The sequence below is a fragment of the Schistocerca nitens genome, chromosome 1, assembly GCF_023898315.1.
Source record: "Schistocerca nitens isolate TAMUIC-IGC-003100 chromosome 1, iqSchNite1.1, whole genome shotgun sequence".
In the NCBI taxonomy this organism is placed as follows: domain Eukaryota; kingdom Metazoa; phylum Arthropoda; class Insecta; order Orthoptera; family Acrididae; genus Schistocerca; species Schistocerca nitens.
In genome coordinates this window covers 1,248,009,375-1,248,036,357 of record NC_064614.1, presented here as the reverse complement: position 1 = coordinate 1,248,036,357, position 26,983 = coordinate 1,248,009,375, and the positions used below count along the sequence as shown (strand labels likewise).

The 26,983-nt window shown below is 51.9% G+C and overlaps 1 protein-coding gene across 1 annotated transcript in view; it reads right to left on the bottom strand.

Moving 5' to 3' along the window:
- Nucleotides 1-10,283: 10,283 nt before the first annotated feature.
- The window catches only part of LOC126233875 (uncharacterized), a 108,917-nt gene continuing 92,217 nt past the window's right edge, over nt 10,284-26,983 (bottom strand). The window contains exons 4-5 of the mRNA XM_049942891.1: nt 14,775-17,177; nt 10,284-10,295 (exon numbers count right to left, since the gene is read on the bottom strand). Of these exons, the coding sequence (XP_049798848.1) occupies nt 10,284-10,295; nt 14,775-17,177 (2,415 nt within the window). The remainder of the gene's footprint in view (nt 10,296-14,774; nt 17,178-26,983) is intronic.

The following is a 26,983-nucleotide window of genomic DNA, read 5'->3' as shown; positions in this document are numbered from 1 at the left end:
CACATTTTCAACATGACCCCAATGAAGTGTATCAACGCCTGCTTGCAGCTAGGGTGTCTATTTAATTAGCTTTGGAAAAAGACATTTAGTATTTCGGCCTTTAGCCTGTCATCCTCTGTTTCAGTACCATTTTGGTCACAGTGTCTGGATATTTTTTTATCCACCTACCGCTTTGACATAAGACCAAAATTTCTTAGGATTTTCTGCCAAGTCGGTACATAGAACTTTACTTTCGAATTCATTGAACGCCTCTCGCATAGCCCTCCTCACACTACATTTCGCTTCGCGTAATTTTTGTTTGTCTGCAAGGCTTTGGCTATGTTAATGTTTGCTGTGAAGTTCCCTTTGCTTCCGCAGCAGTTTTCTAACTCGGTTGTTGTACCACGGTGGCTCTTTTCCATCTCTTACGATCTTGATTGGCACATACTCAGCTAACACATATTGTACGATGGTTTTGAACTTTGTCCACTGATCCTCAACACTAACTGTACTTGAGACGAAACTTTTGTGTTGAGCCATCAGGTACTCTGAAATCTGCTTTTTGTCACTTTTGCTAAACAGAAAAATCTTCCTACCTTTTTAATATTTCTATTTACGGCTGAAATCATAGATGCAGAAACCGCTTTATGATCGCTGATTCCCTGTTCTGCGTTAACTGTTTCAAATAGTTCGGGTCTGTTTGTCACCAGAAGCCTAATATGTTATCGCCACGAGTCGGTTCTCTGTTTAACTGCTCAAGGTAGTTTTCAGATAAAGCACTTAAATTTCACTGGATTCTTTGTCCCTGCCACCCGTTATGAACGTTTGAGTCTCGCAGTCTATATCCGGCAAATTAAAATCTCCACCCAGAACTATATCATGGTGGGGAAATATACTCCAAATATTTTCCAAATTATCCTTCAGGTGCTCAGCCACAACAGCTGCTGAGCCAGGGGGCCTATAGAGACATCCAGTTACCATGTCTGAGCCTGCTTTAACCGTGACCTTCAGCCAAATCATTTCACATTTCGGATCTCGGTCAACTTACTTCGATACTATTGCACTTCTTATCGCTATAAACACGCCTCCCCCTTCACTGTCCAGCCTGTCTCTGCGGTATACATTCCAATCTGAGTTTAGGATTTCATTACTGTTTACGTCTGGTTTCAGCCAACTTTGTAACCGTTTATTAATGAGAGCAGTTCTGGGACCTTTCTATAGACGCTCCTGCTGTTTACTATTAGCACATTAATATTGTTATTCCCTGCTGCATTTTGCCTACTCCTACCTTGCCGTGTCTCAGGAGGCATCTTGTTGGGCCTAGGGAGGGAATTCTCTACCCTAAAAAACCACATGTGCTCTCCACACGTACTCCGTTACCCTTGTAGCCGCTTCCGGCGTGTAGTGCACGCCTGACCTATTCAGGGGGACCCTACATTTCTCCACCCGATAGCGGAGGTCGAGATATTTGCACCCCATACCCCCGCAGAATCGTCTGAGCCTCTGGTTTAAGCCTTCTACTCGGCTCCAAACCAGAGCACCGCGATCGGTTCTGGGAACGATACTACAAATAGTTAGCTCAGATTCCACCCCGCGGGCGAGGCTTTCCGCCTTCACCAATTCCGCCAACCGCCTGGACGAGCTGAGGATGACCTCTGAACCGAGACGGCAGGAGTCATTGGTGCCGACATGAGCAACAATTTGCAGTCGGGTGCACCCAGTGCTCTGTATCGCCGCCGGCAGGGCCTCCTCCACATCTCGGATGAGAACCCCCGGCAAGCAGATAGCGAACACTGGCCTTCTTCCCCGACCTTTCCGCTATTTCCCTAAGGGGCTCCATCACCCGCCTAACGTTGGAGCTCCCAATAACTAATAAACCCCCCTCCCCGTGTGCCTGCTCGGACCTTGCTGAAGGAGCGGCCACATGTCCCCTTACGGGTAGAGCGGGCGACGCCACACGGCCAGCCTCCACATTGACCCTCCGGCTCGTGCGCCGCGAACGCCGCTGAACCCGCCACTCCCCTTGGGGAGAGGGTGGCCCAACGGCGCCCGGTACCCGCGAAGATGTCTCGACAGCAGGGACAGTGGGTGAAGCATGTAACACCTGGGGTGCACCATGCCACGCACCAGACTCCCCACTGCCGCCACACGCCGAGGCAGCAGCCTGAAGACGACTGACCGCGGCCATCAACACGCTCAGCTGTTCGCGAACAGTGGCCAGCTCCTCCTGCGTCCGTACAAAGCAGTCACACATCCTATCCATCCTAAGAAATCAATTTACTGTAGCGAGTTAATCAACTTTGAACTAGACTGCAAATTCACTAAAGGCGGCTGATTGTTGACTAAACTGTGGTTGATAGGCACTTCATGTAGAAAACAATGAAAATAGCACTACCTGTCTCTGGACTGTATTGAAAACACTAGAGCTACTGGCACTATGGCTGACTAAAGGGACTTTCTCTGACTGTATTCAAAACAAACACGAAATCTATGGAACACTATTACTAGCACTCGACAATTAAAGCTTCCTAAAAGCAAAAACACACGGAAGAAGTGACAAGTAAGAAAAATGCAGTTAATACTTAAATTAAGGTAGCTCGCTGCTCAGCAGACGTGAAGCAGACGGCAGTTACGACTAGATAATGAAATAAATATTGACCACCGTTGGTAGTGCACCGGGTAATATTAAACAACCATAAACCAAATAGCTAAAGGAGCAACAAATGAAAAAAAAAGAACAGTGCTGCACAGAATAAGCGCCCTCTGTTAGCGCTAAGGCCAGAATTCCGCACAGGCGGGAAGTGGTTGGAGGAATGTTACCGGCAGAGGGCCCCTTGTACCCTGCGGCACTCCGTTGCAAGAAAAGAATGATAAAATTCCGTAACAGTGGATGGTCCACATTGTGTTTAATGCAGTCTATGAAATTAATAGAGAAGGAACAAGAACAACTAGTCATGCGTAAAACGTATGAAAACGAAGTAAATATGTGATGCACTCAATACTAGGTGAACTTAACACACTATATATAACAGAGATTGCTGAGATTGTCATAGTGTCTGTCTTAGGTTCGCAGATATTTACAAAGACCTTTACTTTTCATTCAGGACTTCGTATTAAGGTGTTACTCCATGAAATTTCTTTGGGACAGTCCATTTTATTGCATTAATGATCTGTTTCTTCATTTAACATTTGCCAAGCTGTCCTTGCCTTACTTTCTGAAAAGCTAATAGCCTTCTCAGTAGCCATTTTTGTTGCATATACGACTTTGTTACATATTTTCTTAGACCTAGTATAATATGTCTTGATATTTGAGCACTCTGTCTGCACTTAACTAATACATGCAGTTCCTTGACTCTGCTACGAGGTACCTTAATGCCCCTACTTATCCAGTTTTTGTCGTACAAAACCCACATTTGTTATTGTAGGGAAGAGCCACACTCATATGTTCCCAAGAGTTAGTTATACAGATATTAGCATTTTGCCATTGTTTATATCTAGTAGTTCGGTCCAACTTTTCTTAGCAAAATTTTTAGTGAACTTATTTATGATTTGTGTAGAGGTTGATACTTAACATTACATTTCCTGTGCTTTTGATTTATAGTAATTAATGCAGTAGGATAAATTGTTTTCATCAGTGTATACTGTGTAATTCTGACAGAATATTTGTGACAATATAATCAGTTACAGTGGTACTGTTACTAGAAACTCTAGTAGGGACTATGATTGTATTGTGCATGTTGAACGAGGTGATTGTTGAAGTGGTTTTTGTTTTGAATCCTTGAGGTAATAAACGTCGGAGTCGCCACAGAGTACTAATTTGCATTTAAATTCGCTAGTCTTGTTTAATGCTATATGGAAACTATTGAGGAATATTAATTTACTATAAGGTTGTCTATAGACTTCGATTTCATATCGTAGATAAGCGTGATTACAGAAGCGTCAGATTCCACCCGTCTGATTTGACCAATGACGTCAGCAATATGGCGGATCGGACCATTCACGAAGACTGAAATAGGGCGCCTATGACGTAATTACGAAAACATAACGAAAACGAAAATAAATTAAAAAACCAACACACATCTTTCTCCAAAACTATAATCAAACTAACGGAACCAGTACGGGAAATTCGAGGCTTTTGGGTGGGACAAACTAAATACAAACACACACCACAATCCCAAACCACACAAAACGATGACATAAATCGAAAACACGCAATTCCCAAATTCCAATACTTACAATAACCTCAGGAGTCGGTTACTTCCCTTCACCTACATAGCTTAACAAACAATTATCGATACCACAATATAAAACCCTAGAATCTCCAAAAATTGCACCATCGCCACAAAACGAACACCTAAACAAACATAATTTAATCGAACACTTCACTTCACCCAGCGGCACACGATACCAAAACACAGCTACGACAGCCCATTGGAATCAGATACTTCCCATGACCTATACAGCTCAAAAACAACTGACAGCAAAAAACTAAATAGCGCTTCCCCAAACATACATAAATCAACTCAAAGTGCCAATACCAAAACCTCAACCAGCAATACATGCAGTAAGTACCACTAACTACACAACAGAGAAATACCCCACCGAACATAAAACACGAAAAATACACACAAACTATTACTTAACACAAAGTTCCTGCGCTACGCACAGCCACCAGTCAGCCGTCCAACAAAAAGAAGCTACCAAAAAAACTCAAATCCCACTTACAACCGACAAACCCCCCCCCCCCCCACCCCAGCCTTCGCCGTCCCTCCAAAATCAAAGATCCATCAACAAATAAATACCAAAAAATAAACAAATCCCAATCACACACAACTCAAACAACTGCAACAAAACAGATCCTCCACAACATAAAATAACCACTATCCCCACCCACTTCCATCCACAAACATTACGAACACCACCCCGTCCCACCCCCGCCAAAGCTTCAGCCCCACACCCTCGCAACAGATCCTTAACTATCCACCTTCGGCCTATACGTTTTACTCATAGCCCTTTTATGTGAGAACGTCTCTGGCTTAACATACCAACTACTGTTTGAAAAAATCCCCTACACAAATAAATATAACACATCGAATGAAAATAGAGCTGACATGACTTCTCTGGAATACCAATAGCAAAAACAGAATTTTTGTTAAAAGTACCAAGGTCTATGAAGCACTGTAGCTTTGTATTACTCTACATTTGATAACCCTCTTTTACTAAAATATGGGTTGCTGATGATGCTCAAATAAGTTTCGGAAAGAAGGAAATTAAGTAAAAGAAATATAGGGCATAAGATATATTCTGGGTTTGGGACCTATTTGTGTAGATAGATTTGGTAACCACAGTAAACGAAAGAGTACCCAGTTAAATTGTAGCAGAACCACCAAGCGACAAAGAGAAGGTACAAAATACGTTTGCTGGGAACTTCATCTTAGACATCTGTTATAATCAATTGTTGTTGGTTTTTACATCGTAAGTTCAGTTCAAGCACAGTTTTCCATCAGTTTTTACTTGTGTTGGTATACTGTGGTTGTTGCGGATATATGGACACACAGTATACAAATGCGGTGTCAGACGAGTGTGGGCTGCAGTCAGAATCTGAAACTTCTTGGCTAGCTCTACAGCGCTGTCGCTGCTCCTCAGTCATCGACGGTCAGTGGCAGAGGCTCTGCACGGCGTCATCCCGCAACCACCACGGGCCAGCCACAGGCTCGGAAGCAGCCGCATGCGCATCGGCGGCTACTGCGGGCGCCTCTGCAGACGGCTGGCTGCTGAAGAAGCCCGGGCTGTTGCCGAGCACGTGCTGGCAGCGTGCGGGGCGGTCACCCGCGCTGATGGCGAACGGCAGCGGCGCCCCTCTGGGAGGAGTGCCCTGGCCACTGATTCGGCGAGCCGCCAGCAGACTCGACGGCCGCTCCCTCGTCGGGCAGGATGACGGGGACGCAGCCGCAGTCGCCGCCCGGGCACTCGCTCGCCAGGTGGCTCCACCTGCGCCACCTGCTGACGAGCGACCCCATGGTTTCGTCTTCGTCGCTGTGCAGGCTGACCTCCCCAAACGGGCAGTCGCTACTCCGGCACGTCCTCCGGCGACTCTGTAGAGGGTGGCTGCTTGCCTGTCCTCTGCGTCACTCTCGTGCAGACTGCCTTCCTCGCCGGCTCTTCGCTTTCAGAGGACTCTGCACTGCGAACCCACTTTGCTGCATTCCTCTAGAAGCGGTTCATGAATGCAGTCTTACCAGGTCGCGGTCCCATTGCGCTCTATCGAATGCAAAATAGGACCAGTTTCATATTAAACAACGTAAGCATCTTTTACATACACCGAACACAACTATAGTCATTGGCTATCTTCCACTAACAGTGACACATCTACCTTAATACGCATAACCGGTTTTCTTGTTTACTGACAGAGTATGCACTAAATCGGCCATCACTGTAGTTGAAATTAAAGTAATGATGAGAGTTCAAAGGAACTAGTCATCGTGGCTTACAGTGACAAGTTTCGCCTTAACGCAACTCAGTTTCTGTCTGCAGGCATACATGTGAAGTCGTTGCACACATGCGAATCCCAGCGCCAGAGTAAGACAGCTCGCCACTCCAGGAATCAAAGCCGAATAGCGCAGCCCGGTCTTAAACTGGGGACTGACAGCGCCATTCTTCCTTGGCTTTTATAACCGCGTGCTGCGATACTGACACTGCACAGTAAAACATACAACAGGGCAAAGTCCGGTCGACACAGCATTAATGAACGGCTGTCCAAAAGATTTAAAACTCGTCACAGACCGCCCTATCAACAAAATAATTAAATTTTCCTCATTAATGTCTTAATATTTAACAGCATTTTAAAAACAAATTAACTTCATGTTACGTAATACGATATTTTATACCCGAGTTAGCAATCAGTAGTACTAGACTTACGTCAGCCAAGACACAAAGAAATAATTCTTCAAAGTAATGGCAACACATATGCTTACATACGGAAGTGAGACCAGGGCAGTAACTAACAAAGGCAAGAGAAGGATGACGTCGGCTGAAATGAAATGTTACAGCAAAGGAAAAGCATGTGCTCTGAGATCAAATCAAGTATTTAGTAATTCGGAAAGAATTAAATACATTTTGTATGGAGGAAAGAAAAGAATTGTCTACAAAATGGAAGCAGCATATTGAAAGAATGGAGACAGAAAGAGGAGACCCGTTCATAAGAGTATATAGCCCTAAAGGGAATGCATACTGGAAGACAAGCAAAATGTGGATTTCATGAAGACGGGACAGTCTTTCAGCTTACTCTACGAAGTTAGGGAGGGATAACAGACGAGGAAGCAGCTACCGACATTAAATTTGTGCAGTCTGATTCAGGATCCACGCAGCGTAACACCTCAGGTAGATAAAAATTGTTGTAATATTATATTCCTTGACTTCCGTTTAATTGCAAGCGCACACTGTATGTGATGAAGAAAACAACCATAAAAAGCAGTGTGTATCTAAAAAAGTGCGTGTTCAATTACAAAAAACTATTAAATGGAAACATTTCTGTACCAAGGAGAGGATATGAGGAATGCATAGTGGCAAGAAGTAAAAACTTCGGTATGTGCATTTGCTAAAGTATACATAAAAATACTTAGGGAATTTAAATACGCTGGTTGTTCATACACTCACGGGAACTGATCCTTGTAGCTGTGAAACAAAATGAGCTTTCGCTGTATAGTGTGTACTCAAGCACTGACCCTTAATAGTAAAGACGGACGTCGCTGAATACTGAACAAAGCAATAGGTATTGTACGTGCTTCAGAAAAGAAATACAGAATCGTAAAGGAAATTTCGGAGGTACCAAAGGAAGAACACGAACGCAGGATTCGCAAGAGGATGGGGCAGAAAGTCAAGGGAATGGGGGGGGGGGGGGGGGTATAGAAACGCAGCAACGAAATGACGGAGTAGTAAATACTGTAAAGGCCAGCAAACAAAAAGATAAATTTGAGACAGCAGAGAAGATGAAACATCCTGTGACTCAAACGGAGAACTTTACTTCAAATAAGTAGAATACGTAAATGACGAACACGTGCAGTTAATCAGGATATCGGAACCTAGAATGGTGACATCACACAGGCCACACGTAACTTTTTTTAACAGGTGTCAGCGTTTCTCTTGGAATCCACAAGGACTCCAACGAGTATGGACAAACAACATACCAAAATACATCAAACTGCTGAAGGAATTGAAAGTCCAAAAGACAAAAACTATTGGGGAGGAGATGCTTTTACCCCGCAGTCTTATTCCAAAATACCCCTGTCCGACAGCTCTTTGCGTATTCTAGGAGTGCGAACTCATCTTCGTCTGCACTCACAAAGACGCTCCAAATAAGAGTTGACTCTCCATAGGTCTGCTTTCCTTGCTCTGCATGTTGAGCAGAGTAAGCAAAAATAAGCTGTTACTGTTAGGTAGAAACAAAACAAAACTTCATCTGTTTGAGTCGACCTTCGGTGATGTGGAAGTGATTTCCTGTGACTGCAACTAGAAATACTTATTCTCACAGCAGGTCAGGCCAATGCGTATTGGCCATCCGTGTGGTTAATGGCCCAGTTTACGGATGTGCCAGTAGCAGGATTGACCCATCTTCTTGTAGAAAGACCTTGCATTGATACGGAATCTGTGCTGCACGAGTGGCGTGGTGGTGTCCTCGTGCAGCAGAAGACCGTAAAGTGACGGGAGAGGGGTGGTGGCCACTCTTAGGTAATGGTAGTCGGGCCGGGGGGGGGGGGGGTAAGGGAAGGGAAGGGTAGGGGTGAGACAGGACGGTGGTACCACCAAGCCTCACGGACAACAAATCACGTCGTCATTAGGTGGTATCGCTTAGCAGGTAAACAAATTTCGTGGTGGAAAACTAAGGTCTTTGGGTTTAAAGGTCTCGCACGAAAGTAACGGCAACTGATATTTTCCAGCATAATTTAGCAGTATATACCTGTTGTCTCAAAAATAATATAAAATTATTTTTACAGCCAAAACCTTACTCAGTCACAATTCAGTTTTCCATAATTTACCCGAATAACGTCATCCTAAGGTGGCCACACTCCTCTCATTTCAGCTTCTGCTCCATTTACAATCTCTCTCGTTCGCAGTTTTAAATGGTCATTTTAAATGCTTTCTTTCATTGTCGTATAAGTATGGAAATCCACTGCTGCGACCTACCTTCATTAACATTCTCAATTTCCAAAGTGCGAACTCATTTGACATACAAACGAAATTTTATGCTTCTCCAGTGGCGTTTGCTACAGCCGGGAAACTGTTGCATACAGCGTGGACATTTTAATTAGTTTTTCGTAACTAGCAGCTATGCAATAAGACATGCACTCATATAACGCGAACAATGAAAATAAATTTGCCGACATGCAAGATAGGGAATTAACAAACGATATGGGATAATATTATTTCTTTGAAATTCAAACGCGTTCACCTTGGTGCAATATGTTTTATTTATTTCTAACCCGTTTCGCCTTTTACATTAAGGCACTTCAGTTGAGTTAATCCGGAACAATAGTTCGGTTTCTACGTGCTATATTCAGATTAGAAAACCGTCTGCACTATCATCTTCACATAAGTAAATCATTACTTTTTCGTTTCTACGGTCGAAATCTGTTTTCTTCTTACCTGGTCATAGGCTGGATGTCATAGTCTCAGTTAACTTACAAAACGTAGACATTTTCAGGACATGATCTATTTCTTGATAGAATGTAAAGACATTTGGGAGGGTGTGTTAGTAGTGAGGCAGGAAGTCCATAGTAGAAAGATTGTGGACCATATAGCTGCCAGAGTGTGGGAAAGTTCAAGGTATTTGTATGAATGCATTTTTAGTTCAAAGGTTAACTGAAGGGGATCATGGAAGATGACGTGACAAGTGTGAGTGATATTCTAATGATCATCTGTTGGTTGTCACAATACTATTTTATCTATAAATGAAAGTAAATAGTGATTTTTCATGTGTAGGAGAGTCACAATTTCTCAAGTAAAGTAGATTTACAAAGTGAAGAGTAAGTTTTTGTGCTAAGTTTTTCTTAGAGACTGTGTCCAGTGTCAGATAGTTCATTGAACGTCAATGAACATGTGGTAAATTATCGAGGCTGATGTTTTTGTAGCTGATGTTGATGTTCCTATGGTAGCTTGTAAGCCGAAGGTGGGGAAGTTCAATAAATCTCTTGTTTTCATTCTTTCACCAAGTCCATATACAAATCATCAAATAGAATTAATATTCTATTTCTATGCATTAGTTAGCGATGACTGAGTCTAATTTCTTTAGAAAGTTGTTACTATCACTAGTTGGTTCTCTGTGCAAACAAATCACATTTAATATGTCAGCTTCTGATATCTCCGCAGAACACGCCTTGAATATCACTTTGTAGTGGCTGCACAATCTGATGAAATTAAAGCAAATTCTAAATTAATGTTCAACTTTGGAACTAGCTTGTATTTATTTTGGGCCAAGCATTGATTTGATACTTCACCTGTGGGTTTGTCATGTGTCGAAACTGAAAATTCTTACTGTGTGCTGCAGGCATAGGTTTCTTGGGCGATGATTTCACTCTTGTGTATGACGGGAGTTTTTCCCCCAGATGTAAGGCGTTCTTCTGTTGTTGGAACAGGACCCCCCAACTACCATACAGCGTTCGGTGGACACTTCGCAAAAATCCCCCTGCAGGTCCAGGGGTTAGAATAGGCACGAGGTATTCCTGCCTGTCGTAAGAGGCGACTAAAAGGAGTCCCACCCCCCTCAAGCGGGTAGTTTACGCCTGCGTTCGGAGACAGACGGTTCCACGACTTATATTTAGGTCATTTTGGTTTTTCACTTATTCTGGTTTCTTCCTTCCTTTGTTTCGTTCCTTTCTTTGCCCTTCTCCCTCTCACTGTCTTCCTTACTTTTTCCCTCGCCTTCTCCTCGCCGCCCCCCTTCTTCTCCTCGCCGCCCCCCTTCTTCTCCTCGCCGCCCCCCTTCTCCTCCTCGCCGCCCCCCTTCTTCTCCTCGCCGCTATTTGAGACAGTCTGTCCTTTCTCTCCCTTCTTTTTCCTCTTCTTCTTTCCTCCCTGTGTGTGCCTGAAGGCTGACACACGTGTAGCTGGTGACGGGGTAACGCGTTATTCCCCGTCCCGTGGTAGACAAGTAAGGCACGCATGTACCCCCTGGTGAAAGCCTGGCCCAGGGAGGGATGATTGCCTGAGCTGACACCTTCCGACCATTCCGATTGGTCCCTCCGTCTGTTTATCGGGAGGTGTGACCTGAGGTGTAAACATTCACCTGTGGCGGGAGTGCCCTCTGAGAAGGTCCCCACAAGGAAGGAGCGCGCCATCGGAGATGCTGGCAGTCATGGGGGATTCCTCGGCAATTGATTTCTCTTCTGCCCAAAAACGGAAACTTGACTGGCCACCAGTGACAAAAGTACTACCGCCTAACCCAAAGTTCCTTGTAGTTTCTCGATCTGAGAACGGAAAGGATTTTTCATCTGTCAACCATTTCATTACCCAGAAGGGCGTAGATGACATTGCGGGGTCTGTCAAGTCTTGTACCAGGATGCGAAACGGTATGTTGTTACTAGAAACTGAGAGTGCCTTTCAGGCACAAAAAATGCTTCGGGCCACACTCCTGTACACGTTCCCTGTCCGGGTGGAGGCTCACAGCACTTTGAATTCGTCGCGTGGTGTGGTATATACTAGATCACTCGACGGATTGACTGACGAGGAAATTCTTTCCTCTCTGAGCATGGCGTGACGGCAGTCCATTGTCATGAAAAAGGTCAAAAGTGACCTTGTACCGACCCAGACACTTTCCTTTTCCTTTGATAGTGTTCAGCTGCCGTCATGCATCAAAGCAGGTTACGAGGTTATTTCTGTTCACCCCTATGTCCTGACACCTACGCGCTGCTACCAGTGTCAGCATTTAAATCACACTCGCCAGTCCTGTTCTAATGCGACTAAATGTGTCACATCTGGCAGGGATGCCCATGAGGGTGACTGTCCACCTGCATCTCCTCATTGTGTGAACTGTCAGGGTGACCATGCAGCGTCCTCCTGCGACTGTCCCATCTAAAAGGAAGAACGCTGTATACAGGAAATTCGGGTCAAAGAGAAAGTGTCCACTTCGGCTGCTTGCAAGCTATTTGCTAGTAGGAAGCCCACGCTGCTCCCAGCGAGGAAATACAGTACTGTCCTCGCCTCGCCTCTCCTCGGTCTACCAGGTAGGTGGTGACGCAGACATGCGATCTGACCTTCAGAGCTATGGTCGTCCGTCCGGCCAGTGCTAAGATCGTCCGGTCGACGTCTCCTCTTCCTCCCATCACCCCTCAGACACAAGCACCTTCATCAGCTTCTGCTAAGACAAAGACCCAGAAGTCAGATGCATGGGCCTTCAAGAAGGAACCATCCTGTGCAGACTTCCTATGTAACTAGACCTCCCAGCCATCGACCAGTACTACCACTAAACGACCTTCCAAGAAGACTCATAGGTAGCAAAGTTCTCCTTCTCTGCCACAGCGCATTTCTTCTCCTGCGCCACCCAGTGGTTGCCGCCCCAGGCCGTCATCCGTTTCACCTGGCCGCACTGCTGGTAGCGGAACATCTGGCCGTTCACTGGCAGAGGAAGCTCCCCCTCCCGGCCATCTTAACGAGATGGCCGATGAACCTATTGAACCAATGGACGATGTCTCTCCGCCTACTGATAGCGGCGGCAGTGCTCGCTTAAAACCAGGCCCTCAGTGGCCTTCGAGGTGACCCCTTCTTGCTTCTCCTTTTTCTTATTCTTCTCACGACGGCACTTCATTGGAATATTCGCAGCATTTGCTCCAACCAAGAAGACTTGAAGTTGCTGGTCCACTTGCACTGTCCACCTGTCGTAGCTCTCCAGGAAATGAAGCTACGCCCATGCGTTCAAATTCCCTTGGCACACTATACCTCTGTGCGTTTTGACCTGCCCCCTGTGGCAGGTATTCCAGCTCATGAAGGGGTTATGTTGCTGGTCCGGGATGATATTTACTATGATCCCATCACATTGCACACAGGCCTGCAGGCAGTTGCCGTCCGAATTACTCTCCCCACTTTTACATTTTGCATTTGTACCGTTTACACTCCGTCATCTGTCGTTACCAGGGCAGACATGATGCAAATTATTTCTCAGCTACCTGCATCATTTTTGTTAACTGGAGACTCCAATGCCCACCATCCCCTTTGGGGCTCTCCAGCATCCTGCCCGAGGGGCTCCCTGTTAGCAACCACCTCAATCTTATCTGCCTCAATACTGGCGTCCGTACTTCTCTTTTGGACCCATCTCACACCTATTCCCATTTAGACCTCTTTATATGTACTACCCAACTTGCACGCCGGTTTGAGTGTTATTCGCTTTCTGATACATATTCGAGTGACCACTTCCCGTGTTAACCATCTCCTGCATCATATCCCCTCTCCGTGCTCAACTAGTTGGAATATCTCCAAAGTAGACTGGGGTCTCTTCTCTTCCAGGGTGACCTTTCAGGACCAAACCTTCGCAAGCTGCGATAGTCAGGTCACGCACCTCACGGAAGTCATTCTCACTGTTTCTGAATATTCCATCCCTCACACTACTACTTCTCCACGTCACGTACCGATTCCCTCGTGGACTGCAGCATGTAGAGATGCTTTACGTGCTCGTCGCCATGTTTTACACACCTTTAAACGCCACCCTACGGTGGCGAATTGTATCAATTATTAACAATTACGTGCACAGTGTTGTCGTGTTATTAAAGAAAGCAAGAAAGTTAGCTGGGCTGCTTTCACAATCATCTTCTGTTGTCTGGGGTAGCCTGCGCCAGCTATCTGGCACTAAGGTCAACTCAACAATTTCTGGCTTGACGGTCGCGAATGACGTCCTTGTGGCCCCTGAGGATGTTTCCAATGCCTTCAGCCGCTTTTTCGCGGAGGTTTCGAGCTCCACTCATTACCACCCTGCCTTCCTCCCCCGAAAAGAGTCAGAGGAGGCTAGGCCAACTAACTTCCGCTCCTCGAATCGTGAACGTTATAATGCCCCTATTCACCATGGGGAACTCGAAAACGCACTTGCGCAGTCACGGTCCTCCGCTCCAGGGCCTGATTCTATTCATATTGAGATGCTGAAGAACCTTTCTCCTGCGGGTAAAGTTTATCTTCTTCGTACTTATAATCGCATCTGGATTGAGGGTCATGTACCCACATGCTGGCGCGAGTCTATTGTCCCGATTCCTAAGCTGGGGAAGAACAACCATTTGCCTTCCAGTTATTGACCCATCTCGCTTACCAGCTGTGTTTGTAAGGTGATGGACCGAATGGTTAACTCTAGTTTGGTTTGGCTGCTCGAGTCTCGACGCCTACTTACCAATGTACAATGTGGATTTCGTAGGCGCCGCTCTGCTGTTGACCTTCTGGTTACCTTGTCGACCTCCATTATGAATAACTTCTTGCGGAAGCCCCTGACCGCGGCTGTGTTCTTTGATTTGGAGAAGGCTTACGACACCTGTTGGAGGGCGGGCATTCTCCGCACCATGCATACATGAGGTCTTCGCGGTCGCCTCCCTCTTTTTATTCGTGCCTTTTTAATGGATCAACAGTTCAGGGTATGTGTGGGTTCTGTCCTGTCAGACGCCTTTCGCCAAGAGAATGGGGTGCCACAGAGCTCAGTTTTGAGCGTCGCTCTCTTCGCCATAGCGGTCATTCCAATAATGGATTGCCTCCCAGCTGATGTATCAGGCTCTCTTTTCGTAGACGATTTTACCATCTATTGCAGCGTGCAGCGTACATGTCTCCGCCGCCGTCTCCGCCGCCGTCTCCGCCGCCGTCTCCGCCGCCGTCTCCGCCGCCGTCTCCGCCGCCGTCTCCGCCGCCGTCTCCGCCGCCGTCTCCGCCGCCGTCTCCGCCGCCGTCTCCGCCGCCGTCTCCGCCGCCGTCTCCGCCGCCGTCTCCGCCGCCGTCTCCGCCGCCGTCTCCGCCGCCGTCTCCGCCGCCGTCTCCGCCGCCGTCTCCGCCGCCGTCTCCGCCGCCGTCTCCGCCGCCGTCTCCGCCGCCGTCTCCGCCGCCGTCTCCGCCGCCGTCTCCGCCGCCGTCTCCGCCGCCGTCTCCGCCGCCGTCTCCGCCGCCGTCTCCGCCGCCGTCTCCGCCGCCGTCTCCGCCGCCGTCTCCGCCGCCGTCTCCGCCGCCGTCTCCGCCGCCGTCTCCGCCGCCGTCTCCGCCGCCGTCTCCGCCGCCGTCTCCGCCGCCGTCTCCGCCGCCGTCTCCGCCGCCGTCTCCGCCGCCGTCTCCGCCGCCGTCTCCGCCGCCGTCTCCGCCGCCGTCTCCGCCGCCGTCTCCGCCGCCGTCTCCGCCGCCGTCTCCGCCGCCGTCTCCGCCGCCGTCTCCGCCGCCGTCTCCGCCGCCGTCTCCGCCGCCGTCTCCGCCGCCGTCTCCGCCGCCGTCTCCGCCGCCGTCTCCGCCGCCGTCTCCGCCGCCGTCTCCGCCGCCGTCTCCGCCGCCGTCTCCGCCGCCGTCTCCGCCGCCGTCTCCGCCGCCGTCTCCGCCGCCGTCTCCGCCGCCGTCTCCGCCGCCGTCTCCGCCGCCGTCTCCGCCGCCGTCTCCGCCGCCGTCTCCGCCGCCGTCTCCGCCGCCGTCTCCGCCGCCGTCTCCGCCGCCGTCTCCGCCGCCGTCTCCGCCGCCGTCTCCGCCGCCGTCTCCGCCGCCGTCTCCGCCGCCGTCTCCGCCGCCGTCTCCGCCGCCGTCTCCGCCGCCGTCTCCGCCGCCGTCTCCGCCGCCGTCTCCGCCGCCGTCTCCGCCGCCGTCTCCGCCGCCGTCTCCGCCGCCGTCTCCGCCGCCGTCTCCGCCGCCGTCTCCGCCGCCGTCTCCGCCGCCGTCTCCGCCGCCGTCTCCGCCGCCGTCTCCGCCGCCGTCTCCGCCGCCGTCTCCGCCGCCGTCTCCGCCGCCGTCTCCGCCGCCGTCTCCGCCGCCGTCTCCGCCGCCGTCTCCGCCGCCGTCTCCGCCGCCGTCTCCGCCGCCGTCTCCGCCGCCGTCTCCGCCGCCGTCTCCGCCGCCGTCTCCGCCGCCGTCTCCGCCGCCGTCTCCGCCGCCGTCTCCGCCGCCGTCTCCGCCGCCGTCTCCGCCGCCGTCTCCGCCGCCGTCTCCGCCGCCGTCTCCGCCGCCGTCTCCGCCGCCGTCTCCGCCGCCGTCTCCGCCGCCGTCTCCGCCGCCGTCTCCGCCGCCGTCTCCGCCGCCGTCTCCGCCGCCGTCTCCGCCGCCGTCTCCGCCGCCGTCTCCGCCGCCGTCTCCGCCGCCGTCTCCGCCGCCGTCTCCGCCGCCGTCTCCGCCGCCGTCTCCGCCGCCGTCTCCGCCGCCGTCTCCGCCGCCGTCTCCGCCGCCGTCTCCGCCGCCGTCTCCGCCGCCGTCTCCGCCGCCGTCTCCGCCGCCGTCTCCGCCGCCGTCTCCGCCGCCGTCTCCGCCGCCGTCTCCGCCGCCGTCTCCGCCGCCGTCTCCGCCGCCGTCTCCGCCGCCGTCTCCGCCGCCGTCTCCGCCGCCGTCTCCGCCGCCGTCTCCGCCGCCGTCTCCGCCGCCGTCTCCGCCGCCGTCTCCGCCGCCGTCTCCGCCGCCGTCTCCGCCGCCGTCTCCGCCGCCGTCTCCGCCGCCGTCTCCGCCGCCGTCTCCGCCGCCGTCTCCGCCGCCGTCTCCGCCGCCGTCTCCGCCGCCGTCTCCGCCGCCGTCTCCGCCGCCGTCTCCGCCGCCGTCTCCGCCGCCGTCTCCGCCGCCGTCTCCGCCGCCGTCTCCGCCGCCGTCTCCGCCGCCGTCTCCGCCGCCGTCTCCGCCGCCGTCTCCGCCGCCGTCTCCGCCGCCGTCTCCGCCGCCGTCTCCGCCGCCGTCTCCGCCGCCGTCTCCGCCGCCGTCTCCGCCGCCGTCTCCGCCGCCGTCTCCGCCGCCGTCTCCGCCGCCGTCTCCGCCGCCGTCTCCGCCGCCGTCTCCGCCGCCGTCTCCGCCGCCGTCTCCGCCGCCGTCTCCGCCGCCGTCTCCGCCGCCGTCTCCGCCGCCGTCTCCGCCGCCGTCTCCGCCGCCGTCTCCGCCGCCGTCTCCGCCGCCGTCTCCGCCGCCGTCTCCGCCGCCGTCTCCGCCGCCGTCTCCGCCGCCGTCTCCGCCGCCGTCTCCGCCGCCGTCTCCGCCGCCGTCTCCGCCGCCGTCTCCGCCGCCGTCTCCGCCGCCGTCTCCGCCGCCGTCTCCGCCGCCGTCTCCGCCGCCGTCACAACAAAATTTTCAGGTCTTACATTTGACAGGAATCTTAGCTGTTGTCATGACATGTCATATTTGGCTGCCCTTTGTACCCATTCTCTAAATGTCATCCGTTTTCTCAGTGGTATGTCGTGGCGAGTGGATCGAACCGTCCTACTTCGCCTGTATCGGTCGATCGTCCACTCCAAGCTGGATTATGGTAGCTCTGTATACTTCTCTGCACGGCCGTCCATCTTACGCCTCCTCAACTCCATACAACGTCGGGGCTTACGTCTTGCGATCGGAGCGTTCTATACTAGTCCCGCCGAGAGTCTTCATGCTGAAGCCGGTGAATTGCCACTAAAATACCGGCGCGACATACTGCTTTGTCAGTATGCCTGTCGGCTACTGTCAATGCCCGACCATCCGTCTTACTGTTGCTTTTTCGATGACTTTCTCGAGCGTCAATACGGGTTGTATGTCTCTGCCCTGCTACCCCCTGGGGTTAGCTTTCGTCGCCTCCTTCGTCACCTGGATTTTTCATTCCCTGCAACATTTCGAGTGGGCGAGAGCCAAACGCCACATTTCCCCCTGCGGGTTCGGGGGTTAGAATAGGCCCGCGGTATTCCTGCCTGTCGTAAGAGGCGACTAAAAGGAGTCTCAAATGTTTCGGCCTTATGTGATGGTCCCCTCTCGGGTTTGACCTCCATCTTTCTAAATTATTCTGAAGAGCGAGCCAATTGGGGAAGGGCGCCTTACGTGGTGCACTGTATCCGTCGTGCAATTAGACCTTTAGCCGGCTTTCTCGTCGTTGCAATGGTGTCCCGCTCGTTTTCGATCTCTTGGGCGATTACCACGCTGCACTCTGCAGTGTTTCTTTTATCTGCGACGACGACCTTGGTCAGTTTTGCACCTAAGATCCAGCACGGTAGCCAGTCCGTTGTGGTGGTCCCCCTGCGGGTTCGGGGGTTAGAATAGGCCCGCGGTATTCCTGCCTGTCGTAAGAGGCGACTAAAAAGAGTCTCAAATGTTTCGGCCTTCTGTGATGGTCCCCTCTCGGGTTTGACCTCCATCTTTCTAAATTATTCCGAAGAGCGAGCCAATTGGGGAAGGGCGCCTTACATGGTGCACTGTATCCGTCGTGCAATTAGACCTTTAGCCGGCTTTCTCGTCGTTGCAATGGTGTCCCGCTCGTTTTCGATCTCTTGGGCGATTACCACGCTGCACTCTGCAGTGTTTCTTTTATCTGCGACGACGACCTTGGTCAGTTTTGCACCTAAGATCCAGCACGGTAGCCAGTCCGTTGTGGTGGGGCCGCCATGTACCCTCTTGGTTGTAGCCCCCTGACAACACAGGGATCGCTCTACTGATGCCTGCGCCGTTAACTCCCCACGTATGCCAAGGAGTAGATGCCCATCTCCTTGGGGCATCGGGACTCCCGGCAATGGCCATCCTGCCAGGTGGCCTTTGCTGTGGCTGGGTGGCGCCCGTGGGGAGGGCCCTTGGTCGGAGTAGGTGGCATCAGGGAGGATGACACGCAATGAAGCGTGGCACTTCTTCTCTTGCTGGTGGCCAGCCACCAGCAGTCTCTAAGCGTTCGAGGGCCCATTTCAAAGGTAACGTTTATGACCCCAAATCGTTCCCCTCCCTCGCCACACCATGGGAGGAACGAAAGGCATTACATGCAAGTGAGCAGTATTCGCCCAGATATCTTGTCTGTACCAGAGCTGATGGGGCATCTTTTATGTCCGTGAAGCCTCAGTTCTTTGTCGAGCATTTAGAGGACAAGTTTGGGGAGGTGGAGGGCTTGTCAAAGATGCGGTCCGGATCGGTGTTGATAAAAACGGCGTCCTCCGCCCAGTCGCGGGCCTTGCTCGCTTGTACTAAGCTGGGGGATGTCTCCGTCACTATCACGCCCCATAAAAGTCTGAACATGGTCCAGGGCATTATCTTCCACAGGGATCTCCTTTTACAGTCCGATGACGAGCTGCGCGCCAACTTGGAGCGCCGAGGTGTCCATTTCGTCCGGCGCGTCCACCGGGGTCCGAGGGATCGTCAAGTTGCCACCGGTGCCTTCATCTTGGCCTTCGAGGGTGACACGTTACCTGAGAAGGTCAAGGTGATGGTGTACCGTTGTGATGTCAGGCCTTATATCCCTCCCCCGATGCGGTGCTTCAAGTGTTGGAAGTTCGGCCACATGTCTTCACGCTGTGCTTCCGACCTCGTCTGTCGCGATTGCGGTCGACCATCCCATCCTGATCATCCCTGTGCCCCACCTCCAATCTGTGTGAACTGTGGTGCGCACCATCCGCCTTGCTCGCCAGACTGTCCGATTCTGCAGAAGGAGCGGAAGATCATGGAGATAAAGACTCTCGACCGCCTGACGTACACTGAGGCGAAGCGGAAATATGACCGGCTTCACCCAGTGCGCATGACGGCTTCTTATGCCGCAACTGTCTCTCCTGCTACGGTTCAATCCTCTCCAGCCAGCTCGCAGAGTCGCAGTCCCGCACCTGCCCCCTTGATGGTGGGGGGCACTAAACCCACTGTTGCTCCTGCTCCATCTACTTCAGGAGCAACACCCCCCCAACCATCGGGGACATCAGTTCCCCCTTCCCAGCCGGAGAAGCGTCAGACTTCTTCGGCTACTCTCGTACGGAAGGGGTCCCTTGGGGACCTCCCTTCGCAAGTTCCGACCGGTACCAAAGCCGACAGCCGCAAGTGGCTTAAACAACCGCTGGTCCCTGGTCGTCGAGACACTCGGTCGTCGTCTGTCCCTGAGACTGACCCAGTGACGCCCTCCCAGCCTGAACCACCAAAGGCGCAGCGCGAAAAGCAGAAGAAGAAGAAACTCCCCAAGGCTACCGATATTGCGGTGGCACCCATTCCACCGCTTCCTACAAGCTCTGCGTCTGAGGATGAGGTGGAGATTCTGGCGTCCGCTGAGGACATGGATCTCGCCAGTCCCTCGGACGCACTGGCTGGCTGTTCTCCAAGTGGTGACTCGGTAGCAGCAGGAGCCTCGGAGGCGTAATCTGCCTCCCCAGTCCCTTCACGCCTTTCCCCTCCATGGCTAATACCATCCTCCAGTGGAACTGCAGCGGTTTCTTCCACCATCTAGCTGAGCTCCGCCAGCTTATCAGCCTTCATCCTTTCCTTTGCATTGCTCTGCAGGAAACTTGGTTTCCAGCAATGCGAACCCCCGCCCTCCGTGGCTATCGGGGTTATTTTAAGAACCGGGCAACTTATGAAAGGGTGTCTGGTGGCGTCTGCATATATGTCGCTCACACTCTGCACAGCGAGTCTGTCCCTCTCCAAACACCTTTAGAGGCTGTCGCTGTACGGGTGTGGACGCCACAGGCTATTACCGTCTGCAGTATTTACCTTCCACCGGATGGTGCTGTCTCGCAGCATGTCCTGGCTGCTCTGATAACCCAACTGCCGCCACCTTTCATGTTGTTGGGCGATTTCAATGCCCACAACCCTCTATGGGGTGGGACTGTCTCCGATGGCCGCGGTCGTGCCGTGGAGCATTTATTGGCTCAGCTCGACCTTAGCCTCTTGAACACCGGTGCTCCCACACATTTCAGTGTGGCCCATGGCTCGTTCTCCGCCATCGATCTCTCTCTTTGCACCCCCGGACTTGTCCCATCCCTCCACTGGAGGGTGCATCCTGACCTGTGTGGCAGTGACCATTTTCCCATCTATTTGTCACTGCCCCAGTGTCATTCTTCTGGGCGTCTGCCACGCTGGGCCCTCCACAGAGCTGACTGGCCGCGTTTTACTTCCGCGGCAACCGTTGAGTGTCCCCCGCAGGGTGACATTGACGAGGTGGTCCGTGTCTTCACCACGTCCATCATTTCGGCAGCCGAGGCTGCCATCCCCCGCTCTTCTGGACTCCCTCGGAGGAAGGCTGTACCCTGGTGGTCGCCGGAGATTGCTGAGGCTATTCGCGACCGTAGGCGGGCCCTCCAGCGTCATAGGCGGCACCCGTCTCTCGAGACCCTCATCGCCTTTAAGAGGCTACGTGCCTTCGCCCGACGTCTGATTACACGGCGTAAGCAGGAGTGCTGGGAGCAGTATGTCTCATCGTTGGGCTCCCGTGTCTCCCCCTCGCTGGTGTGGTCCCGGATACGGCGGATTTATGGACACCAGACCACTTTCGGTGTCCCTGGGATCTCCTTGGACGGCGCTGTATGCTCGGACGCTGCCGCCATTGCTGAACGGCTTGCCGCGCACTTTGCTCAGAGCTCTGCGACTGCATCTTATCCCCCCGCCTTTCGCTCTCTAAAGGAGCGAGCCGAGCGGACGCCGCTCTCATTTCACACGCGTCGTTCTGAAACATACAATGCCCCTTTCAGCGAGAGGGAATTCCTCGCTGCTCTCGCCGATTGCCCTGATACAGCGCCAGGCCCAGACTGCATCCACGCGCAGATGCTGAAGCATCTCTCCAGGGACTGCCAGAGACACATTCTCGCGATATTTAATCGCATTTGGAGCGAAGGTGTGTTCCCGTCGCAATGGCGAGAGGGTGTTATTGTCCCCATCTTGAAGCCCGGTGCGGACCCACTGGCGGTGGACAGCTATCGTCCCATTACCCTCACCAACGTTTTGTGCAAATTGCTCGAACGTATGGTGGGGCGGCGTTTGTGTTGGGTCCTTGAGTCGCGCGGTCTCCTCACTCCATCCCAGGGTGGCTTCCGTCGGGGCCGGTCTGCAGTGGACAATTTGGTGCGGCTGGAATCAGCTGTCCGTGCGGCCTTTGCCCGACGTCAGCATCTCGTTGCTGTATTTTTCGATCTGCGGAAAGCGTATGACACCACATGGAGGCATCACATCCTCGCCACGTTGCATGAGTGGGGTCTTCGTGGTCAGCTCCCGGCTTTTCTTCAAAGCTTTTTATTGCGCCGCTCTTTCCGGGTGCAAGTCGGTGCCACCTCTAGTTCCTCTTGTATACAGGAAAATGGGGTCCCGCAGGGCTCAGTGTTGAGCGTCTCCTTATTTCTGGTGGCTATTAATGGTCTGGCTGCAGCAGTGGGGTCGTCGGTGTCTCCTTCTTTGTATGCCGACGACTTCTGCATCTCATTTAGCTCCACGACTACGGGAGTCGCCGAACGCCGGCTGCAAGTCACCATTCGCAAGGCAGCATCGTGGGCTCTGACTCACGGTTTTCAGTTCTCTGCAGCCAAGACTCGAGTTATGCACTTCTGCAGGCGTCGGACGGTCCACCCTCATCCTGAACTTTACCTCGACGGCCACCTGCTTGAGGTGGTGGACACTTGCCGCTTCTTGGGACTCGTGTTTGATGCCCGGCTCACATGGGTTCCTCATATTACTCAGCTGAAGCAAAAATGCTGGCGGCACCTCAACGCCCTCCGCTGCCTTAGCCACACGTCTTGGGGTGCAGATCGCTGCACGCTGCTGCGGTTGTACAGAGCCCTTGTGCAGTCCCGGCTTGATTATGGGAGCCTGGCCTATGGGTCTGCGTCCCCCTCAGTGTTGAAGTTGTTAGACCCCGTACACCACTGTGGGGTTAGGCTTGCCACTGGCGCATTTCGTACGAGCCCCGTGGATAGTCTACTGGTGGAGGCCGGGGTTCCCCCGCTGCGGATTCGCCGCCATCGTCTGCTCGTCGACTATGCTGTCCACATTCATTGCTCGCCAGATCATCCCAATCGTCGCCTGCTTTTCCCTGCTATGGTCCTCCATCTGCCCGAACGGCGACCTAGGTCTGGGCTTTCCATAGCTGCCCGTGTCCAGTCCCTGCTGTCAGACCTGGGGTCATTCCCTCTTCTGCCTCCCTTCCGGGTCCGTACACCTACGCCTCCCTGGTGTTTGTCCCGGCCGTCCGTCCGTCTGGATTTGGCACAGGGACCTAAGGACTCGGTTCCGCCTGTGGTCCTCCGTCGCCGTTTTCTTGCGCTCCTCGAATCATTTCCGGGCTGTGAGCCTGTCTACAAGGATGGTTCCCTGGTTGATGGTCGCACTGCCTACGCTTTTGCTCACGCTGCCCATGTTGAACAGCGCTCCTTGCCAGCTGGCTGTAGTGTTTTTACTGCAGAGCTGGTGGCCATCTTGCGCGCTCTTGAGCATATGCGTTCCTGCTCAGGTACGTCCATCGTCATCTGCAGTGACTCCCTGAGCAGTCTCCAGGCCATCGACCGCTGTTATCCCTGTTCTCCTCTGGTGTCCTCTATTCGGGAGTCTGTTTCCACCATTACCCGTTCTGGTCGTTCGGTGGTTTTTGTTTGGACGCCAGGTCACGTTGGCATCCCGGGGAACGAACGTGTTGACAGGCTGGCCAAAGGGGCGATAGACGCCCCAGCTTTGGAGATCGGCCTTACGGCTCGCGACCAGCAGCTGGTGTTGCGCCGTAAGGTGCTTGGGGTGTGGGCTGCTGAGTGGCGTGGCATGACAGCCCCGAATAAACTGCGGGCTGTCAAGGAGACGACCGATGTGTGGCGTTCCTCCCTGCGGGCTTCTCGCAGGGACTCGGTGGTCCTGTGTCGGCTGCGCATCGGCCATACATACCTGACGCACGGCCATCTGTTGCGTCAGGAGGATCCCCCTCTGTGTCGGTGTGGGTCCCGGCTGACGGTCGGCCACATTTTGCTGGAGTGTCCTCGACTGCGCACACTCCGGCAATCTTTTAATCTCCCGGGCACTTTGGCTTTGGTTTTATCTGACGATGCCTCCATGGCTGACAATGTTTTACATTTTATCCGTGGTAGTCCTTTTTATGGTTCGATTTAGGGAGGTCCTGCACCTTCCCATTCTGTGTCTTTTGTCCTCGCGTCTCTTTACATTTGTTGCTGTTTTGGTGTATAGTCTGCTGGTTGACTCTTTCCCTTTTTTTTGTGTCGCGGTCAGTCAACCAGTTTCCAGCCATCTTCTTTTCTTCTGTTTGTTAGTGTCTGGTGTTTGTCTGTCCTCTTCTTGTCTGTAGTGTTCGTTGTTGCATTTGTGTTCTTGTAGTGCCTGGGGGGAGTCTCCTTCCCTCTAGGGTTTTACCTGCTTCGTGACCCTGTCTTGCCTGTTTTTGGAATGGGGGACTGATGACCTTAGCTGTGTAGTCCCCCCTTAAACATCCCAACAACCAACCAACCAAACGCCACATTGGCTCCAGGCTCCAGTTCGCGTTCACCTTGACCTCAGCTCGCTTCCAAAGGAGGTTACCCCCAGTTCGGTATATCGCTCCCGTTTTGTCGAACTTCGTTCGAAGTTCATTAATATGATTGTCATTTATACAGATGGCTCTAAGACCAATGACAGTGCCGGGTATTCTTTTATTGTTGGGGCACACAGTTTCAAATACCGGCTCCATGGCCATTGTTCGGTCTTCACAGCTGAGCTGTTTGACCTCTACCTGGCTGTTCTTTACATCTGCCGCCACCGATATTCTGCTTATGTCATCTGCTCTGATTCCCTGAGCGGCATCCAGAGCCTCAGTGATCCATATCCGGTTCACCCTTTCGTGCACCGGATCCAACGCTATTTTCAGCAGCTCGTGGACGACGGTTCTCAGGTTACCTTTATGTGGGTTCCTGGCCATGTTGGTATCCCTGGTAATGAAGCTGCAGATGCCGTGGCCAAGGCTGCGGTCCTCTAGCCTCGGACAGCTTCTTGTTGTGTCCCTTCATCAGATTTTAGCAGGGTCATTCATCAGCGCATTTTATCGCTGTGGCATGCCGATTGGGCTGCACTTACTGACAACGAGCTGCGAGCCTTGAAACCTCTTCCCACGGCTTGGACGACCTCTTCACGCCCTTCTCGGCGGGAGGAGGTCGTTGTGCCCTGGTTACGAATTGGACACTGCCGGTTCAACCATCGACATCTGCTGACGGCTGCGCCGGCGCCGTTCTGCCCATGTGGGCAATTGATGACGGTACGCCACATTTTAACGTCCTGTCCGAATTTTAATACACTGCTCGTTGATCTTGGCCTGCCATGTACTCTGGATGCCATTTTAGCGGATGCCCCAGGAGCAGCAGCTCGCGTTCTTCGTTATATCAACTTGACAAACCTGTCTAAGGACATTTGATTATGCTGTTATTTTTTTAAATCCTCTCCCTGTCTGTCTTTTATAGTATTGTCTTTTTGGTTGCTGTTTTAACCTTGTGCCTCGCAGTGCATTCCTAACTTAGTCTGGGCGCTAATGACCATTGTAGTTGTGCCCATTAAAACCACAAAAAAAACTTCGCAAAAATCGAAGAGCGCCTTCAAGACCTGACGCACAGGAATACCGACGAAAGGCTTCCTTCTACCGAAGGGTAATGCTCGCCCACATGTTTTCACTACGCTGCAGAAGTTCGGCTGGGATGCCCTTACCTACCCTCCATACGTTCTGGACCCCTCCGCATACGATATACATATTTTTAGAGCCATGAAGTAACACATTCATGGCCGTCGATTTGCTTCGGACGAAGAGGTGCCCGCTTGGTTACGTTAATGGTTCCCTAGGCAGCCGCAAACATTTTCAGTAAAGGCACTGTTGTCTCAGAGTGGCATAAATGTTTTAACTCTTATAACGATTACTTTTGAAGTTAACTTTCCTTTGGTCCATCTGTCTCATTTTCATTTGAAGGCCCCTTGTACTCAGACGACGTTCGCTGATGGGTCCTGCAATTACTCATCACATTCCTATCTCCTGCGTTCAGAAACCAAGGGCGTGAGGGAAGCGGGTTAAACAAACTGCAAACGCCTACGAAACACATCAACCTGAGAAAATTATTGGAGAGACTGGGTGCTGCCGGCACTGGTATTTGTTTCCACTTGAAGGAGACTGCTAAGGGAGTCGGGGATAGTATTTTTCTTCCGTCCTGTACAGGAGTTTAAAACCTTTCATTAGTTGGTATTTGGGGGTGCATCTGAAATTGCTGTTTCCATGACTGAGTACCTGGGTCTCAGATTCCTACGGCTTGCGAATGGCAAGCTGCAAGCAAAAGTTTATCGCTGTTGTCAAAATGAGCGAACACCATTTGCAGCGAAGCATCTCGTAACGAACTGTTCTCAAGCGGCAGCTGGAGAATTCCAATGCGGGGTGAGTCATTTGATCTCTGCCGCGGGATCCGGCGAGATAAGGAGGGGTATAATCTTAAACAGTATCTCCACTAGCAGAGGTGAGGTTTCCCTGACGCTATAGTTTTGGATTGTGTTGTTACTGTTTTTACGATATTTCTGTGTTGTGCAGGACCGACGAAATTTCACTATTTTCTGCAGTGCAAAAATTTAGACATCGGTGAAAGGAGCTAGCAAGTGCAGCCGAGAGGTTCTAAGAGCTTAAGTCTGGAAGCGCGTAGGTTCGAATCCTGCCTCGGTCATGGATGTGTTAGATGTCCTTAGGTTAGTTATGTTTAAGTAGTTCTAAGTTGTAGGGGACTGATGGCCTCAGATGTTAAGTCCCATAGTGCTCACCGCTCATTTGAAACTTGAAAGGAAAACTGTGGTGAACAGAAGAGAAAAACAAAACAAAAGCACGTAGTTTGGGCTGCTTAATTCGTAGTTGTTCCACTTTGGTAGCCAAAGTGAACAGGAATTACAGCGCAAAGTGAAGGCAGAAAACTGAATCTCTTACACAGCCTGTGTGTCTATCCTGGTTGCAATGATTACAACTGTGGAAACAGTATATGACGCTGCAAAACAGATTGGATTAACTAGCTTGGCTTTTTACTGGAGTAATGGGTAAAGTCTGTAGTAAAGCAATAAAAACAACCGTTTGTGACCTGAATTTTTTAGCATTCATGACAAACACTTCTAAAATATATGGCTTAGTATGTAATTTATTGTAAAATGGGGCTGCTCA